Source organism: Enhydra lutris, unplaced genomic scaffold (assembly GCF_002288905.1).
Source record: "Enhydra lutris kenyoni isolate GAN:26980312 unplaced genomic scaffold, ASM228890v2 scaffoldscaffold3, whole genome shotgun sequence".
Lineage (NCBI taxonomy): Eukaryota > Metazoa > Chordata > Mammalia > Carnivora > Mustelidae > Enhydra > Enhydra lutris.
The window spans coordinates 42635722-42663120 of NW_019154087.1; the positions used below are offsets into that span (position 1 = coordinate 42635722).

The following is a 27399-nucleotide window of genomic DNA, read 5'->3' on the forward strand; positions in this document are numbered from 1 at the left end:
TTTTACTTTGAGTCATTGAGTTGTACAGAAAATCAAACTACTCTTGAAAAGTACTGATTTTATATTTGAAGCATTTGGTAAAGTGAAACAAAAATTTAAATGCTTACAAAATTATTTTTCTGCTAATAGAACATATTATCAGCTTTGCTTAACTTTTTATACATAACCCCCCAAAAACCCCTTAGAGGTGAAAATGAACAGAACTAATTTAGAAAAACAGACATTCGACCTAAATGAAAAGTCACATTTCAAGAGTAATCTGTAAATGTACCTTTTGCAGGTGCATGTATTAAATCACTGTGTTTGGACACAGTCTTCTTGAAATAATTACTGACTTTGAAATAGATACCGACGTTCCTTTAGGAGAATTATTTTCTGGTTTTCATCTGGTTGTGCCCGAGAAAACATAAGAAATGTAAATTCAGTATGTAGTATTTTAATTAAATATGTCATCTCAGTTTTCTTTATTTTTGCCAAAAGGGTTTATTGCAAAGTTAAAGAAGCTTCACTAGACATTAAAAAACATAAATAATTATAGCTTTATACCACATAAATGACAAATATGCATTCCAAGGATATTCTGACTGCTCTCTGTGTGCTGTCTCTATGCTCTATAGCAGCCTGGCCGGCCTTACATATTTCATACCAAGCGAAACTGTAAATTCCCAAGTTTCTAACTTGCCCTATCAAAGGGCAGCCTGACAGCTTTGTGGATTCTATAGGTTAAAACATGGGTATGAGCATACATGGGTGGTGCACTGAATGCTGATTAAGGGCAGCAGGGTGGGCATGAGACAACTTGTCAGATGAAATAAGAGCAAGAGAGACCGTATCTGCATGCACCCTATAACCCCATCTCACCGAGATGAAGTAGTTCTTCTCTGGGAGCCTTCGGTTTCTTCTCCAATGCCATCATCCTATTTTGATTTCCAAGAATATGGTTGCCTTATGTCTAGGGCAGCCATCTTGTTTAGGTTCATCTGTTTTTGGTGGTGACAAGTATGTTGAGCTGGTCCCATATTCTTCATCAAGGTAGTAAGTCTTTGTGAAATGTCCCCTGTCACTAGTCCACTGAAGGGCTGCAATGCACTAGTTCAGTTTCTAGTGTTTGGATTGTTGCTGCTTTCAATGCTATCTTCAAGGGAGGGGCTGCTGAGCCCCTTGCTGCCCGTACTTCAACTCTGTTGGTCCTTGAATAGTTTTGGTTGGAATCTATGTCACTAGGCGTGGTCATCTAGGTTAGTTTGTTGCAAAGGTGAAATGGCTTTACTCGATGTTGAGCTCTGAGTGCAGCTACTTTTGTCTGTAATTGGACCCTGCCTTTTGCTTAGAGAAAGATCCAGGTGAACTCCACAGCTTATTGCTGTTTGGCCATGAGTTATTGCTTGTCAAATGTTGTATTCCCAGAAAATATCCTGTGAGATGGCGACTACACGCAAGAGATTTATTAGGAAGTGTTTCAGCGGTTTATACCTGCGGGAAGGACAAGAGGCACAGAGGCAGAAGTTCAGCTGCAACGCAATCTCAAAGGAAGCCTCTGCTGACCCTACTGGGAGTTCTGAAGATGCAATGAGTCTTTCTAGCTGTCCTGTATTGGGATGAGGTGGTCAGGCGTTTACGATGCCATGTTCATCAGTCATTGAGTGAAGGCTGCCCATGAAGAAGTGTAGTCTTTGGTTAAGCGTATCTTTGCTGAAATTATACCCAAAGTGGGGTAAGAGTTGAGGGATTGTCTGTTGGCAGCACTCCCAGCACCTGGGATAATAAGTCCTTTATTACTGAAGGGGAATCTTAGCAATGCAGCACAGCACCGGTACTTTCCTTTGATGCACTGAAGGAGTGCTATCATTGGCTTTTTTTTTTTTTTTCTAATATGCTGAGAATCAGTTTGCAGGAAATCAAAAGTCAAAAGTGCCTAGGGTCTATAAGAGTTATAATGTATCCCTAAAAACCAGATATGCCTAATTCTAGACTTTCCATTAATATTTTTATTACTTAAGTCATTATTGCTAGAATTCTATTGCTGTAGTCAAAAGGTTCCCTGACAAAATACAAGCAACCTACTATAGTTAAGCAATTCGATGACAAAAGCGACTAATCAAAAAACCCACTGTTGGCTTTTGATGGGGTGATTTGGGAAGGCTTCTACTGAGGAGATGATATTTGGGCTGAAACCTGAATCGCAAGATGGAATCAGGTAAATAAGGATGTGGGAAGAGCCTGCCTGGCAGAAGGAGGAATGGTTGTGAAAGTCTTGAGGCAGAGATGAGTTTGGCAGGTTTCCCAACACTGTTCTCCTTGGTGGAATGAATCAGTATCTCCAGAGCATCTCTAGGGACTGTAATGTTTGGGAATAAAAGTAAGATTTTTAAAGGCATTGGGAAGATTTTTTTTTTTTTTTTTTTGGTAGCTTTTGACTAAAGTCCTGGCCTTTGGAAAAAGTCAAATGAGAATGTGGGAAAGAGGAAAGAGCAATGAAGAATGCAGTGTTTACCCCAGGATGGAATCTGGCCTGCTGGGCTATTGCTTAAGACATTTAAGATGCTGCAATGATAAGGTTTTTAAAGTTTTTTTTTTTTTAATTTTTTAAAGATAAAGTTATCATAAGGCCTAGAGATTTTTTAAAAATTATCTTTTGGCAGGGTGCCTGGGTGGCTCAGTCAGTTAAGTTTCTGCCTTCAGCTCAGATCATGGTCCCAAGGTCCTGGGACCCATGTTGTGCTCTCTGTTCAGTGGGGAGCCTGCTTCTCCCTCTCCTCCCCATTTGTGCTCTCTCTCACTATCTCACTCTCTCTCTAAAGAAAATAAATAAAATTTAAAAAATGAATTATCTTTGGCCCATAAACATGTTAATATGACCAACAATGTTTTAAATGTGGAAGGGAAAGGGAACAAGAAGATTATCAAATGAATGATTATTTAAGAAGATGAATATTTGTGCAAGAGGTTGTCTGCAATTGCCAGAAAGAAAAGAAAAGACCCTATTAAATATGTTGAGAATAAGAATTGCCTGCAGAGAGGTGTGTGTCCCCATGCATGTGTTTATATAAATATATTCAAGGAAGTTAATTTAACTTTGTAGCATCATTAAATGACAGGAACATAACAACAAAAGGCTACATCTTTCTTTTATAAATAAGCCTGGTAGAAGTGGAGGTGAGTTAGTTCTGTGCATCAAGAAATTGTGGAAAATTTTTAGCAAAATTGCTGGAAAGTTGCTGGAAGTTGCTGGAAAATCTTCATAAAGATTTACCTCTTATCTGCATGATGATAAAAGGAAAAAAAAACTACTTAAAGAAAAAAAAGTAAGGCGCTATGAACCAAGACTCTTAAAAAAAATGACTCAAGAGTAATGGAGAACTTTCAGACATCAATTTCTGATGCCAATTTTCAGAGGTATTTGCTAAACTGTTGCCAGTAATCACTGAGGAATTATAGAGGACAGGGATGATTGTAGTGTCATCTGGGGTTCATGGCAGGAGACAGAAACATTTAAAGTAGGCAACACGGTAAATTGGATGCTTTCACAATCATTGGAAGGCCTGGAGAAGTGGCCTCTAGTCTGGGCTTCTTGGAATGATCCCAGACACTAGAGAGCTGAGGTCTCCAGGGGACCTCCCACCTCTGAGTATCCGAGAACCACTGAGCTTCCAGTTACAATACATGATTGTAACTGAGATTTAGGAATCTTAGAGCTGAAACTGTGCCCTTGTTACTACTGGTGTCACTAGTCCGTGATGCTGGTGACTGGGCCCTGGAATCTAGAATCCACTGTTGCTTTTCCTTTAACCCCTCTTCTCACCCAGGAATTTGGATAATGAATGACTGTTTGCAGAAGGAACTTTCACATCTCCATGAGGCCTTGCTTTCCAACCAAGAAACACTAGAAAATGACCACCCTCTCTTTTGCCTTATAAATCTCTCATAGTTGCATCAACGTGGCAGGATCTTATTGGAGACTGGAGCACTAGCTACAAAAGCATCTGGGAATTGTACATTTAACTCCCAAGTCTTTTCCAGCCTAGAAGACATGACACAAGATGGCAAATGGAAATTCAGTGAGCCAAACCAGAGTATTCCATTCAACTGTAGACAGGCAAACATTCTTATTCCTTTAAAGGGAAGAGAAAGATTATAAGAGACATCTGCTGAGCTTGACATTGACCTTAGTATTGGTTAGAAAAGACACCTTTTGTGAGCCATTAAGAAAGGATGTAGCAACCACTGGGAATAAAGCGTTCATTAAAAATAAATCGTACTGGATACCTTATTAAAGTGTTAGTAGATCCAAATGGCTTAATATATCTAGATTTTAATAAGGCCTAACTTTTTGCCCTAAACTTTTATATCATGGGACAAACTTGGGAAATGCAGTTAAGAGAGTGATATAGTTAAGTGGATTTGTAGTTAGTAGAAAGATTAAAAACTGATGATTAGTAGTAGATATATGTCCAATTGTAGCACATGCCATAGGAAGTTCTATTTTATCCCCCATTACATAATGACTCCTACTGATTTTAAAAATAGGAATGGTTATTATTTATTAAGAGCTTACTCTTGGTGAGGCACTGTAGATACATTATTGCCTCTTTTAGTCTTTGCAGTAGTCTTGTCAGGCTGTTATCTCCATTTTAAATGTGAGGAAACTAATGGCAGAGAGTCTAAGTGGCTTGCCCCTAGCTTCACATCTAGTAAGCAGCAGTGCTGAGATTCATACCTAAAATAGCTTCAAGGAAGAGGTACTAGTGTGGAGAAAACCACAACATTTCTGGGACACACTGGTCAGAACTTGCCAGGAACCCCAGAGCATGGCATTTTCTCAGGCATTCCACATGAGGTTGGAAGATGGCCCACTGTCCTTCGGGATCTGGCTGGTATCTCAGGGACTCAAACTCACACTGACAAACATCCACTAGAGGCTCTATAAAAAAAACAGATGCTGATTTACTAACTCACGAGAAATGCAGTAGTCAAGCTGACCAAATATAGGTAATATGCCTGCATGCAAAAATCTGAGGGAGACTGCAGAAGGTAGACTCAGCCTCATCAGGGGATGCTGGTCAGAATGCTAACTGTCCACATTTTCTGCCAATCAAAATACAGATGTATACATCTGCCTGACTGACTGGGTCCCTGGACCTGCCTGACTGACTGGGTCCCTTCTTTCAGTCAGACGTACCAGAATTTGCCTTTCTGATTCCTTTCTAAGGCCCACATGACTGATTGTTATTCTTTCTTTAGATAATTTAATGACTTCACCTAAGTTGTTTTGGCCTAAAATTTATTCTTTCTTTTTAAGGTGACTGTTTTGATTGATTTTCTGCTGATACAATTTCCTAGCTACAGAAAACAAATTTTATTTCTGTGTTTCCAAATTCACTGTTGTTCTTGGGCACTACTGAAAAGATGTAGGTCTATTTGACGGTTTCCTTTACCTGTGCTGCCATTGGTAGGTTCACAAGAACAGCAGAATCAATGCTGACATGAATAGTTTGAAAGCAGCACAGGTTTTTAAAAAGACAGTACTTTTAATTAACATAGGTTCACTGTGAATCAATAGTGTGTGATATTGTTATCAAAAAGCCAAGGCAGACTTAGCTGTATTAACTGTGTCGGTGGAGTGACGGAGCTAGTGAATGAATAAAGAAGTTGTTAGCACTCCCCTAATCTTCAGTGATACTCCATGCCTAGCCTCATGATGTTTATTCGGTTCAGGATCCACATTTTCAGATAACAACAGACTGGAATTTATTCAGAGGAAACTGACCAGATGGTGATAGGACCTGAAATCACATTCTGACAAATTGTGGTAGGATATTAGTAGTGTTTAGCTTGAGAAAGAAAAGACTTAGGGAAAAAATAAGAGGAGCCAAGAGCTACTGGGTGCTTATAGACTAGACCAAGGGTTGTGCTCATTCCTTTAATGGATTTCAGATATTATAGATATGCCACAATGGAAAAGGGACTACTCTGCTTCAAGAGTTACCCTGGTAGGTGGAGAAAGTCCCTAGAAACCATAGAGGCAACTTTGCTTATTAGAATAATGACATTTCTAACTCTCAACAACATAACGAGCCGCCTCAATATTAACACATCATGTTTTTGGAGATGCTCAAGTAGAGACTGGCCAAACTTTTTATGGAGATATTTTGGAGGAGAATAAGTATCAAATGGAAGAATAAGTATTAAATGGACACAGGGACCGGATGAACTATAAGACCTTGTCCAATCTTATCCTGCTAGTCATCATTATCTTACAATACAGTAACCCCTTTTTGATGTTTTAGTTTAGTGGCATGAACACTGCATAGTTAATGCCACTTCCAAGTCAACAGATCAATTGTAGAGAACACTGATAGCTGCATTCCTTCCTGGCAATTAAGACAAAATCCAACACCATCTGAAGCCGCAGGGACAGGGGAGCAGAAAATCTGTGAGTGAGTCATTAGGTATAATACCAAGAAGAGACTCAGTTCCTTATTTGATCTCCAGACCCACATATTGTGAGTGTGGGAGAAACAGTCCTGTATGTGGATTGCTTTTCAAACCATGGCAAATTTTCACTCTCAAATAGTTTGAAAGCATCAAATGTTAGTGGCATTCATTCCTGTCTTTGTATTTAAATGCAGTTATTTATGCTTCTAAAAACCCTATGATTACATTCCTTATTTTGAGCTTCATTATTGTTAATGTGCACACTTCACCATCAACCAACATTTACATTCATGGCAATGAATGTCATACCTTAGAATATGGTTACTGTGAATGGGAAAGAATAATGTTCACTTAAAATAACCAAACAACAATGGAGTTTTATAGCTAGAGAAAACCTAAATATCACATATTAGATGAGAAATTCAAGCTCAGAGAGATTAAATGACTTGCCACATTCACATGGCTGGACCAGTAGAAAGCAGAGCACTTTCCTTTTTTTCTTTTGTCTCCCACTCAAGGAGGCAGTTGTGTGCTGTGGTTTTTTGGCAAGATACTCTCCTTTTTTTCTTTTCCTAGCAAGTAGAATAGTTTGATACTAGTCACTTCTAGCTCTTTATTCACAGCCTAATTGGCATGGGACCAGAGGAGAAAGTATCAGAGAAGGATTTCAAAATAGTATTTTCTTTACCCATCCCCTTACTCATATTAGTCGGCAGAAACTCTAAGGGCTTCTTGGTTCCTAACTCTGGATTGCTCTTGGATCCCTGCAGTGCTGCGTATGATGCTGTTCTTGACAGAAATGTGGCCATTAAGAAGCTCAGCAGACCCTTTCAGAACCAAACGCATGCCAAGAGAGCTTACCGGGAGCTGGTCCTCATGAAGTGTGTGAACCATAAGAACGTGAGTCGTTATTTTTAACCCTCTGGCAGTGGGAGGCTGTGAGATTGGAGAAAGAACATCCGTGTGCCAACTTGAGAAGGAAGGACTTTCTTTACTTTGTCATTTCTGCCTGTTAAGATTGTTTATCCTTCCATATGTTACATTTGATTTCATTGTCCTCATGATAGCTTTCTGCTTAAAAATCATCTCAAAACCATATGGTGGAAGAGGGGATAAATTTGATAGATATTTCCTGCTGTGAAATTAACCATATTTGGTTATCTTGTTCCAAAATAACCAGAGAGCTCCAGACTTCTTCCAAAGTAATCAAAAGCAAACAAATACAAAGCCAAAAAATATCCTGCAGAACATTATATTTCTTTATAATTTAAATTTAATTATTAATGGGTGAAAATTTTTATCTCCTTTTTCCTTTAGCTATAGTCTGGCAGTGGCCTTCGAATGTTCACTCTGCTTCAGCATCTTCTTTTTTGTAGGGCTGGGCCTATGTGTGGCGACATGTCTGCAAAGGCCGTCAGGACAGGATCATCAAGACCTTTTCTCACGGGAACTAAGTAGGGTATACCATCATAGGACTTTCTTCAACTTCAGAGTATAAGCGTCTTCCACTGCAGACAAAGGCTTCTAGAATTCTTTCTATGCTCCCGTTCTTCTTAGTAAGGGTACATGTTAGATCACTCATTATTTTAATAATAACTATTATTAATAAAGAATTTATAAATATGGTGCATATAACTTATTACATCTAAACGTATGATGAAAATAAATGATAAATTATTATACTAAAACTATAACAATAGCTATCCTAACTCCCTGCAAAGTTTTTCTTAAGTGTGAAAATCACACAAGATATGTGAAATTATCAGCACAGTTTTTTAACAAGGGAATTTGTCATGAGGCCAACCATCTCTCACTAAGAAGAAGCAAATGTATATATGAGAGTTTAGTTGGAAGATATTTGAAATACAAATATGTGGATTGTTTCTCCAGTGACAGTGTTTCTCTTTTCCTCTATTGTTCCACTGACTTTGCGATTCAGCCATTTGACACATAGTTGTTAAATAAATGAAATGTGCCCCATGTACAGATGTAGATGCTAAGATTACAGTAGTGGAGATAACAGAAGCTAATCCCTGCCTGTGTGGAGCTCATGTTGTACTGGTGAAAGAAAAAGACCATCCGGAAAATAGATAGGCAAATGTAGAGAATGTCAGATGGTGATAAGCACTATTAGGGAAAACAAGGTGAAGAAAGAAAATTATTCTAGTCAGTGCTGGGTGTGTGGGCTTACTTTTTATTTTTTTATTATTTTTTAAAGATTTTATTTATTTATTTGACAGACAGAGATCACAAGTAGGCAGAGAGGCAGGCAGAGAGAGAGGGGGAAGCAAGCTCCCCGCTGAGCAGAGAGCCTGATGTGGGGCTCGATCCCAGGACCCTGGGACCATGACCTGAGCCAAAGGCAGAGGCTTTAACCCACTGAGCCACTCAGGCACCCCTGGGCTTACTTTTTAAAATAGAGTGAGCAGGAAAGGTCTCACTAAAGAGGCAAATTTTATGAAGAATGCACCCATCTCTAATTTGACCATGTAAGGAACATGCTACTTCTAAAAAGGAATATATGAATGGTGGCAAGGTTGATTCATAAGAAAAGTCATTCTACTAAAGCAATTTATTTTGCCAGTATGTTAAATAAAGGCAGGAACAAGATTAACCACATAGCCAATGCAATCTATTTTTATGATAGCAGACAGGATGAGAAATCCCATGGGCAATGGAAAATGGATAGATGCAAGCAATGAAGCAACTGTATGGGAAATTTTGATAGTTTGTGACTTCATATATTTACATTTCCCTAGTCTTCCTTCCAACCCCCATAATGCAATAAACACACTGTAGAGAAATTCCCGTGTATCTGGTGAATTTGAGGGAATCCTACTCCCTGACTGAAATGTAGAGGTTCACATTTATGATACCTAAAAAGAAGTTCGCAATTGAAAGGATTATTTGTAAATGGCTTTCTACCTGCTACCCCCCTTTTGTGTATTCCATGTGCCCTTCTGTACGTCTGTGGAACTAATTTTCTGGAACTCATTAACAGAAAGGAAGTTCACTCACAACCAAATGGAAGTTCCACATTCGTACTTGTGATACTAAATAAAAGCAGTCAGAATGCAGAACTCTGTAAATGTTGTGGAAAGTAAAGTAAAACATTAAAGTAATCCCAACTAAATCTTTAATAATAGAGAAGAGAATGCATTTAGAAAATGAATGATTAATTCTAGGAAGTGAGAGCTAATGTGATTGTGGGGCCAGAAAAAGCACTGATTCATATCTGCATTTTAAGATGCTAGAATAGGGGTGCCTGGGTGGCTCCGTGGGTTAAGCCTCTGCCTTTGGCTCAGGTCATGGTCTTGGGGACCTGGGATTGAGCCCTGCATTGGGTTCTCTGCTCAGCAGGGAGCCTGTTCCCCCCTCTCTCTCCACCTGCCTCTCTCCCGTGTGATCTCTGTCTGTCAAAAAAATAAATAAATAAATAAATAAATCTTTAAAGATGCTAGAATAAAGGAACCGAATCAGATTCCTGTGTGAAATTGTTGAAACAAAATGAAAATACCTGTGATGTGATTTTTTTAATGACACAGTTTCCAAATGATTAGTAGAAGACATTAGAATTTACAAGGGAGAAAGAAAGAACAGAGGGAAATCAGAGAAGATGAAGCTATAAAACAAGGGACTAGGAAATGGGAAAATAAGAATACATAGTGGAGAAGTTACCTTTTAAAATAATCTTGATTTACACAAAATTGTAATGCTATTGTCTAAATTAATTTTGGAATAGCTAGATTATTCATTTTCCAGGTGATACAGGTTAACATTTTTCCATATTTAAGGGTTGTTTGTGTATGGGGTGTGTGTGTGTGTGTGTGCCTGTGCACAGTCTCTAATGATTTTGTTTGAACAAATACCAAAATGAATTAATTTGCAAGATTGATGAAATACTAGAAAAATGGCCCACCAAATACGAGTGATATACACAATGAAAGATGTATCACAAAGACATTTTTCAACATAACACTATCAGTTTACAGAGTAAGATACTTTGTGATTTTTTTTGTCAATAATTCTTCAACAAATGAAAGCTACATGTGGCCTAAAGCATTCCCTGGATTTGACTGCATTTCTCAGATATTTAAAATCACTTCATATGTTTCCATACCACTCATAAGATTTACTAAAATTTATTAATTCATAGCTTAAAATGTTTAAATCTGAAACTTGTTCTTGTCCAGTTTTTGTGAAATAGTTGATTCTATCTTATGAGTAGAAGATTGTTATTCATATTTTAAAATTTTTATTTTGTACTAGCACATTAGTAGAGAATATTTAGCTGAAAGGACATTTTGAGTTGTTTATGTATGCAGTACATTTGGAAATGTGACAAAGTTTTTTTTTTTTTTAATTTACTTATGTTAGAAGGTAAACCTCTTTGCCACCTAATACATAAAATAAACAAAACAGGAAACAAAACATTTAAGAAACAGAATTTTGAAAAATTTTTAAATATATTTTCCACAAAAATTCACAGTGATATCATCTAGAATATACCTTTTCCCAACCTATCATTATAGCTTCTTTTAAATAATATTTGTGTGTGAAATAGAAACCAAAAAACTAAATAGCAACACACAAAAAAATCTTAAGTTAGAGAACCACCTCGTTCATTTGGAGGAAAAACATGACCTTGCTACATCTTGGTGGGTGTTTTGCTGCTGACCATTTTCTTACATGGCTTTTCTTCTTTTTTTGTTTGTTAATTACTACTCTGTATTCTACCAAGGAGGATCACACTCTAGGCAATATTTCAATTATATACCTTCTCTGACTCCTCCTTCAGTCTAAGAACTTAAGCTTTTTAATTATATTTAACTTGAAGACATACATCATGTATCCTTTCTGAATACATTTTTCTGTGTTCTGTGAGACTGTTGCAGAAATTTTTTTCCAACTTTTCTCTTTCTATGGTAGCACTAGCGTATGACTTTGAGTTGGGTTAAATACTCATTTAAATATGCTTTTTAAATAATTCATTCTCTCCCTTTTTCTTTCTCTCCTTTCTCTGTCCCTTCCACTGTTTCTTTTCCAGATTATTAGTTTATTAAATGTCTTCACACCCCAGAAAACATTGGAGGAGTTCCAAGATGTGTAAGTAACAAAACTCATGAAGGAAGGGAGAGCATAGTACTTAGACAACTCAAGGGAAATTGACAAAATCAATGGATGAAATCCCTTGTAGGGATTGAAGGGAGATAAGAGCTAATAGCAAATGAAAAAGATCCAGTGTTGGAACAGAAGGTTCTGTTTCTGGTGTTACTTCCTGGAAAGACACTTTGGCTTCTGTCTGGTCTTCTGGTGCTTATGCTTTATTGTCCAATATCCTTGATTTAATCAGAGAAGATTTATTATTATGTATTTTTATTATCAATCGACTTTGAGCTTTCTAGAATGACTCTATTCACTTTGAGAAATAAATTATAAGAAGGCCATGTTAAAAATCATTTAAAAATCTTTATTTCTATTTCTGTGGTACCTTTGATTTTGTGCAAAAAGAATCTATCTAAAAGTAAAGTGACAATAACAGAGGACAGAAAATGAATCCCAGTACATTGTCTTCTTTGACACAGATACATGGCATTTAGTGGAAGATGCTACTCCGATTTTTTTTTCTTATTTGTAATCATAATACTGAAGAAAGAATTCAGGGAATTTGAAGAAAAGTGAGGACAAGATGAAGGTAGAAAATATATGGGTAGGGGGAAAATAGAAAATATATGAGCAGAAACCACACACGAATAAATGCCACTTCTGCTAGTAACCTTGTGGTAGAGTTGCAATACATGAAAGTTTTTCATAATCTTAATTCGGTCAAAGGTAGAGCTGGGAAGTTTGGAAGACTCACAGATTTAGGAGGGGATTCTGACCTCTTTGAAGGACTTCACAGATCTTGTGATTTAGAACTAACCTTGTGGATTTACTTTCCAGTTACTTAGTCATGGAACTAATGGATGCCAACCTGTGTCAGGTGATTCAGATGGAATTAGACCACGAGCGAATGTCTTACCTGCTATACCAAATGTTGTGTGGCATCAAGCACCTTCATTCTGCTGGAATTATTCACAGGGTAAGACCACCTCCTCCAGAAGTATAATTAAGGTGTTTCTGGAGAAAAGAAAGAGCAACTGTAGGTTATTTTCTTTATATAAAAAGGGTAAGTTGAATATAATGTACTTCCTCATTTCTTTTAAAATAGAATTAGCACAAAGTTCACTAATGTGTAGAAGAAAATTTAAGTGATACTGTAGCTGCTTTTGTTTTGCATTTTGTTTCAGTGCATTGAGAGTCAACTTCTGAGAAACCTCATGTTTTCTAGTCTCTTGATTGGCAGAGGTCATATGTGCAGCTGAAATAAGACTGTTCATTTCCATAGTTTGTGTCTGGCAGCATAAAGACAGCTTCCCTGATCTGCTCTTCTGTCAGGCCTAGAAATGAAAAATAAGCTGAAAGGTCTATGTTGCCACAAGGAGAAACCTAACAATGACAAAAATGATATGTCATTTATTCTAAAACCTCTTCCTAAGATGAGCCTAAATTATAAAATTGATAGTCCAATTCTCTTCTGGGTTTAAGAAGTTTTTGAAGATATCTTAAAAATATCAAAAAACCAATTGTAAACTTCTTTCAGAGCAGTAATCATTTGCTTCATATAGCACTTTTCAGTCAAGGAGGGGGGCCCTAACAGTACTATTGCAAGACTGCCATATTGATTGAGTAGATAGAAATTATATGTTCCATTTGCTGCTGGCTTTTAATTTTTTCTCTTGTTCCTATCATCAGGATTTAAAACCAAGTAACATTGTAGTCAAGTCTGATTGTACATTGAAAATCCTCGACTTTGGACTGGCCAGGACAGCAGGCACGAGCTTCATGATGACTCCGTATGTGGTCACACGTTATTATAGAGCCCCCGAGGTTATTCTGGGAATGGGCTACAAGGAGAACGGTAAGAAGGCTTTGGCACAGCAGTCACAGAAACCATGAAGAAAATGTGTATACATGTTAGATGGCCAAAGGCAATGTTCTCTTTCATGTATATGTATATATATTATGTATATTTATGTATATACATATTTCATGTATATGTATATATATTATTTCTATTTTTAATAGGACTGCCAACGTTCATATTTAGAAGGTTTTTAAAAATACTACTAGGAAGAATCACTCGTTAAAAATGAGAAGGATGTTTCTGAAAAGTAAGCTTTGCCATAAGAGCACTAACATGTTATGGCCAAAAAGAACTGTGGATAGAATCTGATTAAACAGTCAAGCAGGTATTGATTAGCACATATGCTGGAGTTATTGAGACAAATTGCTATCTGAGTTGCAGCTTAGCTCTAAGTAAGTATGAAAACAGGATATAGTCTGTTGCATTAAGCCATTTGGCGTTGTAGCTATCTTAGGTTGATGGCTCTAGTCCTAGGAAAAGACAAAAAGATGTCACAAATCCTTGGAGCAAGAATCTTATAAATGCTCAAAGAATAGTCAGTTTAGAATAATCCAAATTGTTCAAGTTGGATAAGAGTTTCTTTAATCCTTTAAACTGCTCTGTGAGTAATATTTAAGATAGCAAATACCTAGTAAATTTTTATAAGTTCCAAATCATGTTAGAAAATATTCAATTTTATATTATTGCTTTCATTAAAAAAATCTAGTATTCATGAACGCTTTTAAAGAAAAGAATCTTCAAAACGCATTGCAATTTGATTTTATTAAAGGCTTTATAAAACATCTATTAGAATGCATTGCCATAAAAATAAAGAATGCATTGCCATATATTATTTTGAAAAGAATACCTCTAATAAGTAATGTAACATATTAAAAAATATATCTAATAAACCTAAGAATTAAAATTGTTGTAAATTAGGATTGGATGTATGTGCTCAATGTATCTTGCATGATTACTTTATGTTTTATTCTATTTAATTCCTAGCAGTCTATTTTTATAAATTTTATAAAAATAATTATTTTTACATGCAGGTACTACAGGGTGCATTTATGAAAATTCCCTGGCCACCAAAGTTTTAAAAACTTTCTTTGTGTACTTTCAGATTAGAAGAAGGCCAATACTTCTGTGCATTTGTGCAGAGGAAAGGGAGAAGTCAGGTCTCAGGAAGGTCAGGTTCATTTTGGTGAACGATGGCAGGATTCTGTTACCTTTTAACTTGGAAGAGGCAAATCTACTCCTCTTCCCAAGGTCTAATATCATATCTAACTTATTTGGAAAAGAAGATATTTGTATACATTTTTCACAGGCTGTTTGTAAAAAAAAATCAAAGGGGAACCAATTTTAAGAAATCAAGAAATCAAACATCTACAGAGCTCTGGGGGTAGGGTCTGAGTTTTCCTATCATGGTGTTATGGATCTTTGCTGCACAAATGGCATGTAATTTCCTCCTTTTTCCTTCCCTCACCAGAAAAGGTTGCAAGTTACTGCCTTAATTTTTTTTACTTCTCTAGATTTGTGAAGGCATAGCTAGCACCCTTATGCTGCCCTCTTGCCTATGAGAGGAAGGTTATCATGCAGAAAACCCGCTTGTTCCTCTATCAGGCATGCCCAGCTATCCCATGCATCTAACCCTGCCTTCCTTCCCCAAAAAACATTTCAGCCTAATGTTTTTGCCCCAAAGTTGCCTTGGTCGTTACTAAAAAGCAAGCTGGAAGACGGTGAAGATTGGTAAGAGAAGGTGAAGCATGTTTGGTTAACGAGTATGACAACTGAGAAATACTCAATACAAACAAACAAAACAACTTTTTTTTAATTCTGTTTATTTGTCAGAGAGAGAGGGAGCACAGGCAGACAGACTGGCAGGCAGAGGCAGAGAGAGAAGCAGGCTCCCCACTGAGCAAGGAGCCCAATGCGGGACTTGATTCCAGGACACTGGGATCACAACCTGAGCCAAAGGCAGCTGCTTAACCAACCGAGCCACCCAGGCATCCCACAAACAAAACAGTTTTTAAACACCTTTAATACCTTTTCACTTTACTTCCAGATGACTCCTTTATACATGTGCTAATTGATCATATCTTTGTTCTTGAAATACTTCAAATAGAAACTAAAACTGATGTTTATTTACAAGGATAACTTCTGAAGGAAAAACTAAGTCCCAAACACCAGGAATTCCAATACTTCTGCCTTTAAACCACGGTTCTAGCCGTTTCCTAGTTTCTTGGATTTGCTTGCGTGTACATTGTTTTGAACCAACCAACTAAAAAAACAAACAAACAAACAAACAAACAAACAAAAAACTAGGGAACAAAAGAGTGGTCTCTTGTTGCCCTATTCCACGTAACTGAGTGGAATAGAAAATGGAAAAGGTTGATTAAAATTATTTTCGCTATATCCAGCAAATAGTCAAAAACCCCGGATCTCTTTTAGCCGCCACCTGCTATGGAGATGCATTTGGTGTCGTTTCTGTTTTTCCATGTCACCTCTTTGGCACTGGCACTATAGAGATGATCTGAGGTACTCATAACGTAACTTTCAAAAATTAATATGAGTTCTCATACTAAACCTTGCTAATGTACTATTACAGTGTTGGTTTTGATTTCAGTGTAACTTTTGGTGGGAGACAAAAATTGTACCTTCTAATCAAACTGTTCTTTTTCCTCCTCCTTCAGAGATCAATTATCTTAGTTAACTTTACTTTCCTCCCTTTTCTTCACTTCCCTCTCTCCTGTTCTAGTGGATATATGGTCTGTGGGATGCATTATGGGAGAAATGGTTCGCCACAAAATCCTCTTTCCAGGAAGGGACTGTATCCTTGTACCTTTTGCTGCAGCTTTACCTGTTCTGTTCTCTCTCCCTTTAAACACATAATGATTTTACCAGGAGAGTAAAGATAGAAGCAAAAAGTTGGGTAAGTGGTGTCATTGTGATTAAAAAACAAAGTGATGATTTATATAACCTGACCAGTACTGAACACTCCCTACTGCAATGATCTGTTTTAATTAAAATTTTAATGGGCTTTTTTTTTCTTTAAATTATTTTCTTGTCTGTAACTCAAAATAACATTACTATTTTTTTGTAAATAAGAGAAGTCACCAAATCCTGAATTATTAAAATGTCTTTATCTTTATAACTAGCAAAAAGCGTTACTATTTGCAAGTATTTTCCATCTTTTTTCTAAAACCATTTTATGCTTCTACAACATTTAGGCATAATAATTTCTCTCCTTGCTGACATCCTAAACTTCTGTCTAGTTTCATTGATTTGAATTACTCTTGACACTGTCCAGTCTTAAATAGGTCAATATAGCATATCCTCCTTAAATCTTGAACTTCCACATTTAAAAATCATAATTATTATTCAGATTGCCAGAGATCAGCAGGGTTTAAAATAGGCTTCCCATACTTGACTTGGAGATATGACTGAGACCCAGATAATTGCTTTTCCAATGAAATTTAAAATTTTAAGAAGTAATATTTATTCAACTTCTACCACTAAATCCTGTACTAGATTCCATCAAAATTTCTTGGAGAGCTATCTGTGATTTAGAATTATTAAGTGAGCTTGCATATTTCTGAAATGACCAAAAGTTCATTCTCAAACAATGTCACATATTAGTGTTTGCAATATGTAGGTAATAAAGTTTATATATTAATAGAGAATATATTTTATACATATAGAAATACCTCATAACACACAATCATGCAAATCTAGGTGGAACTGTTGCCAACTTTAACAGTGATAATGCAAGATTGAGTTTAGTATATTTACTATATATGAAATTTTTTAGAAACTCACAATAAATATGTGTTCTATAACTCTATTAAATATTGTATCTGATTAATAAGAAAACTCTATTAAGGAACTCTTTTATTATGTAAGAAAGATTATGGTTATTATTTAGTAGATTCAATGAGAAATTTATACTACGATGAGCACTCATTTCTGTAGGCATTTATTTATTCTGCTGGGTATTAGTAAAATATTCTCTAAATTCCAATAGTAAAGCAAGAGTAATGACATCTTCTAAAACTATACTGTCCATTAGGTAACCACTAACCACATGTGGCTATTCAGTACTAAAATTATGACTAGCCTGAACTGAGGTTTATTTTATGTGCAAAATGCATACTAGATTTTGAGGATATAAAAAGAAAGCATATAAAATATCTCAATTTTTATGTTGCTGTTAAAATGACAATACTTCCTTTTACTTTTATTTTATTTTAAACTATATTTTGAGGACAAATTAAATATCCAAGGTAGTTGAATTGAAATATTATAATTTAAATTCATATTTAAATGTACTGACTTCATATAAACGTAGGAGTGTGTGTGTGTGTGTGTGTATGTGCTTTTTTCTTTGGGGTATAATATATTTCAGACCAAAAAAAAGGAACTTCTCAATCAGTACTCAAAGTGAAGTTGCACAGCTATGTCTTTATAATGCACTGGTTAGTGGAAGATAAAAAGTCACAAAATATCTCATTTCCATGTGATGTTATTATAAGTCACTTGATTTCCATGTGGCCTGGTTCTCTGAGATCTACTATAGCTCTTCAGACATTTATCAGGATTACTTTTCTCCTATTTTAGCAGTATTAAATTTAAAAGCCAATAAAATTAGAAAAAGTCAAAGTATTTTCTAGCCCAAAATGTCTTTCAGGAAAAAAAGCAAACAAAGATATTAACATCATATTGATAATTCTCTATTCTTCCAATGATTGTTTTCTTGGAGGTCTTTTTTTCCTTTATTAAAGTTTGTTTCAGGAAAATATTTAGAACTGAGAGTAAATTGTGCTAAGATCAGCACATAAAATGTATATCCTTGAAAAAAGTGATCCTATAAATTGAATAAACTTTAAAACAAAAATTTAGATTGTGATAAGGATTTGTATTCAGTATTCCTTTATCTTAGTGATGATCATATAAAATAATGGTCTTTGATAGCCTACTGCCATATATGATAATGAGCTTGCATACAGACTTAAAAGTCAATGGAAAAGTTATGTAAAGACATTTAGAGTGGAAAACATCTTGTTTAAGTTAAATTTTACTTAAATATGAGTAAATGATTTCCAGATAAAATGTGTTAGAAGAACTGCCATTTTTCTGGAAATGTTTCCACTTAGATTTAAATCCTTAGTTCATTTTACCTTTAATTAAAATGATAATTTAATATCTTAAGTCATGACCACATTTAAAAATTAAATTGTAGCATCCCTATTAAACAGTGGATTACTGTACTCAGTGTTTTTGAGTGGAATTGTTTCATTAATCTTTACATGAAGCTACAAGTTTATGATTAGAGCTTCCCACCAATAGTCAAAATATCAGAGCATTGAATTAATTTCACTAACCATGATGATCAAATACAAGATTTGGGATTGATGGAGTATTTATGGAGAGATGAATCATACCAACATTTTAGCATATTTTAATGATTCCAGCCTGTACTGACAGTAATAGCAAAGTGTAGTATATGCTAATTGATTTCTTCCGAGACTCTTCAGAGATGTAAAAAAAAAAAAGCAATCATAAGTTCCTGTGACTTTCCCTTATAATTATTCAGAGTAATTTCTATTAAATTTTTCTGAGGATGAAAAATTATATGATAATACTCTATCATCATGATCGACATTATTCCTCTCTCCCACAGAACTTTTTAACATTCTCTTTCTTAATCTGAACCTACAACAAAAATAGTAAAACACCTTGACAAATTGGGAAATCTTATGAAATTATTATTTATGACTGAAGTTTTACCTATTTTCCTGCATTAAAATGGTCTTTGCATTTTGAGAAACACTGTGTGGGTTTCTGAGCTACTGATATGATCCAGATGATATCACAGGGTAGTTTCTTGATTATTAAATTGTTGGCGAAATACATAAATACATACACACATATGTACACATACATACATACATATTTGCTTTTCCATTAATTAATTTTTTGATTTTTTTAATATCCAAAGGATTATTTATAAAATATTTGTTTTTATCATGTGAATAGTTTAATTATACAAATATATACTATTACACACTCAATTTTTATTATAGTGTTATGATTAAAACCTATTTCATAGGCTATATATTGACATATGGTATTACTAAAAATTCTTCGGCCCATGACAAATTTCGAGTTAACAGTAAATATATGATGTCCATTATCTTCTTTAGTCCAATGGTCATAAAAGAGGTACCAGTCACTTTGCATTTCATTCAGATTTTGTTTCTTTCAACAATATCTTATAGTAAAGTTACGCTGTCTTAGAAGTTGTGTTTTTTTTTTTTTTAAAGGACATTTAGTCCCTGACTCCCTCCCCCACCCCAAACTCCAAAAGGGGCATGCCATATTCTGGATTACTGAAGTTTCATAATACCAGTAGAATTTTCATATAATACAAATTCTTTCTTTCTTTTTTTTTTTTAATACAAATTCTTTCTTAAAGCCTACTTCTTTTAGATATATTCTTTTTACATTTTTTTCTTCCATTCTACTTCAAATGGCAACAACTTCTTCAAGCAAGACTTGTGAAGCCCTTTATCTAGAGTTCTTGGCCAGAGTTCCTTGGACCAGGGGGATATTAAAGAGAGGCACTGTATTCATTTGAAATTTCTAGACTTCAAGTATATTATCTTCAATTAAGGCCAAATAGCCCCCTTTTCTTTTCCCTCTGAAGACATGAGAAATTTCAGTTAGGATGAAAATGATGTACACATAAACTTGCCAAAGAGCCAAGTTATTAAGGAACAGATAAATGATTTGTCAAAAATGTACTTGAGTAAACAAGGAAAACATCCTTAAATTTAATGAATGTCATAGCTTTTCTAAGCTTGAACGTGAAAATTAGGAATAGTCAAAGTAAAGTGAATCAAAGTGAATCTCTAATGCAGAGAGATATTCTTACTCCTTCTTACCTCTTTGAAATAACCATGCTTACTTTCTAATAAACTTTTGCAGCTAATACATTACTATAGTCTGAGGCTAATATTATGGTAATACAGTATTATCTCAAACCATATATGATTTATGACTTTAAATAAAGGTATGAAGTAAAACTTCAGTCATTCTTTCATACGCTTAAACACATTGCAGATAATCATGAACATTAAAAAACTTTTCACTTTTATTTCTTTGTACTTGTTTAGAAGAATATATTTTTAGCATTAATTTGTTTACTACTCTTTTATTATTATTTTGAGAAAATCTGAGTAAGACAAGAATCACTAGATTGGTAACTCCAGATAGAGGTGATCTAGAAAGATGGAAGGGGGACACAATTCTAAGAGGAAAATCCCTCTTGCAGGAAGTTGAGACTAGACCAGAGTACAGCAGAAGCAGGAGAAGGCATAAGGTCATAAAAGAAATTCACGGTGATATATTGCAAGGAAGCAGCAACCCAGGATGGACTTCCAGGGTGGAATGGAAGACAAGAAATTGAGGATCTGGACCTTGACCCCTTGATGTCTAGGAGAGGAGCTGCTGAGGGCTAGTTTTCGCAAAGCTCTGCTAGGAGTACTCAGAAGTTCCGTCTCCTAGAAATGCACGCAGAAAAGTTTAAAAGCATATTATTTTTTCCTGTTCCTCTACAGTTTTATAAACAGAATACTGAGTGATTTTTTTTTTTAATGAAGTGAAAAATATCAAGGGGGGAAAGCCACAAACAATAAAATACATTCTTTTGTCATTACTGTGATATTCCACTCAAACTGTCCTGGCCTCAGGTGGCCCTTAGGACAGAGTTTGTGAACAGTGATTCCTTCTGTGTGCAACCCCCTTTCTTCCTTCCACAGTCCACTGGAAGTCAAGTGCATACTGGAATAGGGCTCTAAGAACTGGCTTCTGGTCCTGTTCTGTTTGGTCATGTGACCTCCTCTAAATTTTAATTTACTTTATAAAAATACCTCCTCTCCTTATCTTACAGGATTGCTATGGAGATAAAACATTAGATCTTTACAAACATACACATACCTGCAAATACCTTCAAAGCTAAGAAACACAATATTTATTTTATAAAGTTAATTAGATTGGGGACACTCCAGCCCAAATAACCTTCAAATTGAATTAGATAAACTATAAAAAAAATGAAAGTAACTGAAAGTCTACCTAGAATAAAAAATTTCTCTCAAAGGATGTGAAATGAAAATTATCTGTGAATTAGACAACAGTAAAAAGCAAGAAAAATAAAGTTTGCCATTTGCTAAAATACTTCTGTAACCTGATGTACAGAATAAAGTGAAGATACTGATATTGGTGATGATGTGAGACATCTGGAGCCAGTGTTGTTTGTTTATTGATCAGAACAATGAAAAGTAAAAAGAAAAATTTAAAGAAAAAGACATTTTCCAACATTAGGACTTCTTTGAATTACTTGTTCCTATACACTACAGAATTACATGGATTTTGAAGAATGACATTTAAAACAAATTGGTGCAGTAAAAAATTATTTAAATCTTTTTATGGCAAAATATTTTGTAAGTTTATTAGTCTATTTTATTTGTAACTTAATATAAAGGTAAAAATTTTCACCTTTGCTCCAAGTTTCAGTGGACTTTTTCTGTTTCATAAAAAAGCAAATCAGAAATAGAAAGTGTTTTAAATAAAGGTTAAAAATTAATAAGATGATGACATAGAAGTTCTAAAACGAGGAAAGCAAGTTGAATCGGTAGCCTCAGAGAATCTTCCTTTGATTTCTTGGCATTAGAATATTCAGCATTCCATAAATGTTATTTTTCTTCTTTAGATTTACATGTGTAAAATATATATGTTTCTTTAGTCTTTTATAATCCCTTCTCTTCACTGAAGTTTAAAACAATGTGCTCTTGTTGACTATCTAAATTTATAACTTTTGAAACAAACTTTTCAAAGAAACGTTGTGATATTAGAAAATCATATGAAATCTTGCTATTGTATATTGTGGTATGCTTTGAAAGAAAATATATCAAAACACATTGTCTGAATCCTATGTCAAGTGAAGCTATAGTTAGATTAGGGAGAAAAACAATCCGTTCTCACAATTGTGTTACCAGAGTCACATAATGTCCTAGTTGGAAGATATTTGCCAGGTTGCTAGATAGACATTCACATAGTCCAAAAACATTTCATTGTAGATTACAACCCAAGCCATTGGACAAAATGTGGAAATAGCAATAGAATGCTTTATTTAGATTTAAGCTGCCTGAGCCTACATTATATCATTTCTCTCTCTTGGCTAGAACAGAAAAAAAGAAGATAACTTAGCATAATTTAATGCCTGACAAATGATATGATGTCACTTGAGATTTTCTCACTTAGAAAATTAATCACCATAATTTAGTAACACCAAAACTTACTTAACGTCTCTTCAAGGGAAAGTGACTCAGTTTCTGAGTGTCACCATTGCAAATGAATTTCCTTTCTGCCTATGGGAATACTGATGATGGGAGAGGAAATGTAATAAATCAGAATCGTAAAAGCAACCAGAATTCTAATTGGGCAGCACTCATGTACAAAACTCTTACAGAGACCCAAATACTATATCAGGCAGTCTCAGAAAGCATCAAAATCCAGTTTCCAACAGTAATCGAATTTACAAATTTCTTCTCAGGTCTATGCATGATCAGTATTCATTGAAATATCTTGACAAATCTCATAAAATAATCTAATCTTCTTGCTAAGCAGATATGTATGTTAGTTGAGGGAAGACTTACCACCAACCCCACCTCCCTGTTCTGACAAGATTTAGTATCAAATTCTTTTATTACCTATTTGCTGTTTTAGTTGTGATGAATAATTCACAAAATCTGGTGCAATGAGTTTATCTTGAGAAATAATCTTATCTTGAGTATATAAAGATCCATATAAATGTGCATATATTCTACGTTTGTAATTCATATTAATAGAGTTTATCATTTCTAGGCACAAGGCTTAGCACTTAGGTGGCATAAGCATGGAGAGTCTGTAGGAATAATGATTAGTGAATAAGGTTAAATGGGAATGGGAAATGGGGAAGCTTTCTAGGGTATTGTTACTCAAAGCTTCCTTAAAATAGAGAAAATAGAGCTCATTATATTAATCAGTAGTTCAGATCTAGAGTTTTTATCTCTGCATTATTTTTTGAAAAGCTTTATGACCTATTAAGTCTAGTGTGGGTTCTGACATGAAGATAAATTTCCAAAAAATAATCTCTTTTAACTTTGAAATATCTGCATCCAGCAGAGCCACACAAAGGAGAACTGGAAGATATGCCAATTATTAATACCAATTATTAAACCAACAACTATCTAGAACCATTTGAGATTGAAGCAACATAAGGACTAAGATTCCATTTAGATTACCTGTTACTGTTATTGCTGTAATTTAAAGGTATATGCGAGGGAGTGAAAGTCAAGGGATTTTAGTCTGAAACTTGAGAATCTGTCAGTTTTAGGAAAGGAGTGGCCAGGGATAATAGGCTATATTCGCATAAGTTAAGATTATTATTTAGATGAGGAAGCAGGGCAATTTCTTTTTAGATAATGGGAAAAGTTCCATAGGGTCAGCTGTGATTGAGTATGTGGAATGCATTTTTAAGTGGTTTTAATAGTGAAAGGATCACCCAGTGACTTGTGAGTTTCCCTCACTGGAAAGACTTCCTTATTATATCTAAATATAATATTAAATAAACATTAAATAAACTTTTCCAGAATATATTTAATACCAATATATAATTCATACTTAGTTACCAAGCAATGTAGAAGGATCTTTACCAGGCATAATCCTATCAAATCCTTTTTAAAATTTTACATGATAAATAATATTTATCATCCCCATTTTAGAGGATGAAATTTATATTTAGAGAGATGAAGTACCTTGACCAACGTATAGAGTTAAAAAGCAATCGAGTTGGTTCTGTAGCAGAAAAATGAGTATCTGCCAGAGATAATATATAGAAGAGATTTTTTTCATTAAATAAAAAATAAGAATTGATGTTTTCTAACTCCCCGATACGAATACTCCCAGATTCTTTTTGTGGCAGAAGCCACCTTTTCCGAGTGTTTGAAAGGGTACAGGCAAGAGAAAACCCTGCTTATTGAGTTTTTATCTCTCTATATTTTTTTGTCTTTGTCTTCCACAATATCTATAAAAATAGATACACTGTAAATAGCAACTTAGACTGGTCACTTTGGACAGTATGATAAGAAAACTTGCAATTCCAAAATAAATGCATTTTCAGAGATCTTTTTTCTGTTAATCAAAGATTCTCACAATACCAATCTCTTGTGAGACAGGTATTATCCATAATTACAAATGCATTAATAATAAAGGGATGCGCAACTGTTTGCTCTATCTTTCCCTGATATTTTTGCATGTCACTTGCTTTCCTAAAATGGAAGCAAAACAGATTTGCTTCTCTTGGTATGCTTGTCACCTTCAAAGCTGTAACCATTTCTTTGCAGTGATCATTCTGTTTAGGTGTTAAGTCAAATAATGGAAACTTTGAGTTTAACCTGAGTGAGATTTTCACATTGGAAAGAATCTCATGAGGAATTCTTTAAGGTCACTGCCAAATTACAAAATGTAATTTGAAGAGTAAGCGGAGCAAAATTATAGTGTACTGCTATTTTAATGCCTTTTCCTATTTGCTCCCCCTCAACATCGCTTATTCTTCTAGGTTATCTTCTCCCTTAAGAATGACTTATCTCTCTTTTTGACTTTTCAGTAGGAACTCGTGAGTAACCAAGTATGGTTAAAGAGAGAGATTTTACTTTCTTGCTTCGCCTTTTCCCATTTTGCCCCTCCCTGTGTACCCTCTGCCCTAGCTTACTGGTTTTAAGTTCTGGTTGATAACTGGCAATAGCGGAGAAGCCATTGTAATTCCACCTTGAATTCCGGGTTTCTCTGGATTCATAGTCTGAGAAGTGTCAGCTCTTTAAATCATGTTGTTCATTTCATGTTGAACCATCCCGTTTTGAAAGCCAGTATTTCTTACCATTATAAAGCAACCATGTTTATAAGAATAAGTCAAGGCTTCCTGTTTAGAAACACGCTCCTTTGATGGGAGTCAATGAAACTGAGCCAGCATATTTCGAAACATTCATTCTTGAACTGGCATTTCACTTCTGGAAATTTATTCGTATTTATAAATAAGAGTAACTGTGTTTTGTAAAAGAAACCCTTTCTTTTGAGGTTTCTGGCAGCTCAGCTTTTTTTTTTTTTTCAAATATAGTATATGAAAGAATAAAAAAGAAACCAATTTGCATGTTTCCCATATTAAAACAATCTAGAATAATTTACAATACAAATCAGTAAGACTCTAGTAGATGAATGCAAATTAGACCTTTTAAATCAAAAACTAAATTAATCATTGAATTATAATTGCAAAGTAATATTATCATGCATTAAGTAGCATCGAGTGGCACTGTTAGTTCAGTTGCAAAGCAGAGAGGGCCCTGACATTCTTGTGCTCTCCCTATTTTGCTGTTTTAAAACACTAATGATCATGAGACTGGCCTCTGAGCCAGTCAGTGAAAGGTCGGACCATTGCTCTACAGCGTAGGTAGCCAAGTGTTTTCATTTATTTGCTGTTCTATTCCTATCTTCTTGTTTATCTTCATTTCATTTTTGTTTTCAGTTGACATGTGGTCAGTAGGGTGCATCATGGGAGAAATGATAAAAGGTGCAGTGCTGTTTCCTGGCACTGATCGTATCCTTCTTAGCAGCCAGTGGTCTTCCTGGGTGTCATTCTCAAATCAACTCCCTTTGGTCTAACACAACACTGCTGATGGTATATACTCACCGTCTTTAGAGGGGTTCTAAGGGACTCCAATGTCAAATATTTACCAGCTGGCATCGTGGTAGAGTAACCTAGTCTCCTAGATAGATCTTATGTGGATAATACAGTATCAAACATTCAGCATGCTTTCAAAATGTCAGCCTTAAAATTCAGTCCTATGAAACTAACAGTGATATGCTCTTCTCTACTGTTTCTCTTTTGGGGAGAGTAGATGTTTTAAAATTAAGTTATTTTCATAACTAGATAATAAATGACAAAATATTGCAGTTTTAAGACTGGAGATTTATGCTTTTAAGAAATATTCACTTGACATAGGAATCTTTAACCGGTTAGATTCTTTTTCACCCTAAAAACGTGGGAGGTTTATTTTATTTTTTTTATTTTTATTTTTTTAAAGATTTTATTTATTTGACAGAGAGATCACAAGTAGAGAGAGAGAGAGGAGGAAGCAGGCTCCCTGCCTAGCAGAGAGCCCGAAGTGGGACTCGATCCGAGGACCCTGAGATCATGACCTGAGCTGAAGGCAGAGGCTTAACCCACTGAGCCACCCAGGCAGCCCACATGGGAGGTTTATATTAACACATATGAATTTCATTTTAAAATTGACCAACATCTTTTAAAATTCTTTTTGTCATTTACTTCATTTCTAGGAATAATAGGTCCAATTCCTGTTCTTATTTTTTCTACATTATTAACAAATGCAAAAATTAAAACCTCATTAGTTAATAATGATTATATAAAATTTCTGAAGAAACAAATTTCTGTCACTTGAATAAGTAAAAGTGATCTTAGGCAGCTAATAGTTAACAAGTAAAGATTCTAGGAGCTCTTCAGTATTAAATAGATACAGACACTGTGTTATTGTTATATGGGTGTGTAATAATTTATTTTCTTAAATTGGTTAAATATTCTACACCCAGTCACTTATGAAGATACTATGCTTTCATCATATTAAAGATAAAGCCTCTGCTTAAATGACTATGATTCAAAAATAAAATCAAACCTATAATAATGGGGTTTTAATGTATAATTAAAGTAAACCTAACTACTAATATAGTGTATCCTAACCATATTACAATTAGCTATTTGCTTTGAGGAATAACATATTACTTATATGGATATATATAGTTTTATACAAATACTCTCTGTGTGTATTAAAGGACCAGTTTGGGAAATGACTGAGTTAGGCACTCAATTTTTATTGAATGTAAGAGCTAACCTAAAAAGGTTTATTTTG

The 27399-nt window shown here is 34.9% G+C and overlaps 1 protein-coding gene across 5 annotated transcripts in view; it reads left to right on the forward strand.

The window, feature by feature from the left end:
• Positions 1-27399, forward strand: part of LOC111154016 (mitogen-activated protein kinase 10) — a 582803-nt gene that overhangs the window by 489950 nt on the left and 65454 nt on the right. For 3 of the 5 annotated variants that reach the window (XM_022513381.1, XM_022513389.1, XM_022513366.1), the window contains 5 exons: positions 7206-7335; positions 11483-11541; positions 12379-12517; positions 13231-13396; positions 16140-16211. In XM_022513381.1, the coding sequence (XP_022369089.1) occupies positions 7206-7335; positions 11483-11541; positions 12379-12517; positions 13231-13396; positions 16140-16211 (566 nt within the window). Of the gene's footprint in view, positions 1-7205; positions 7336-11482; positions 11542-12378; positions 12518-13230; positions 13397-16139; positions 16212-26000; positions 26073-27399 lie in introns of all 5 variants that reach the window. The other 2 variants (XM_022513374.1, XM_022513396.1) reach the window with 2 other exon arrangements.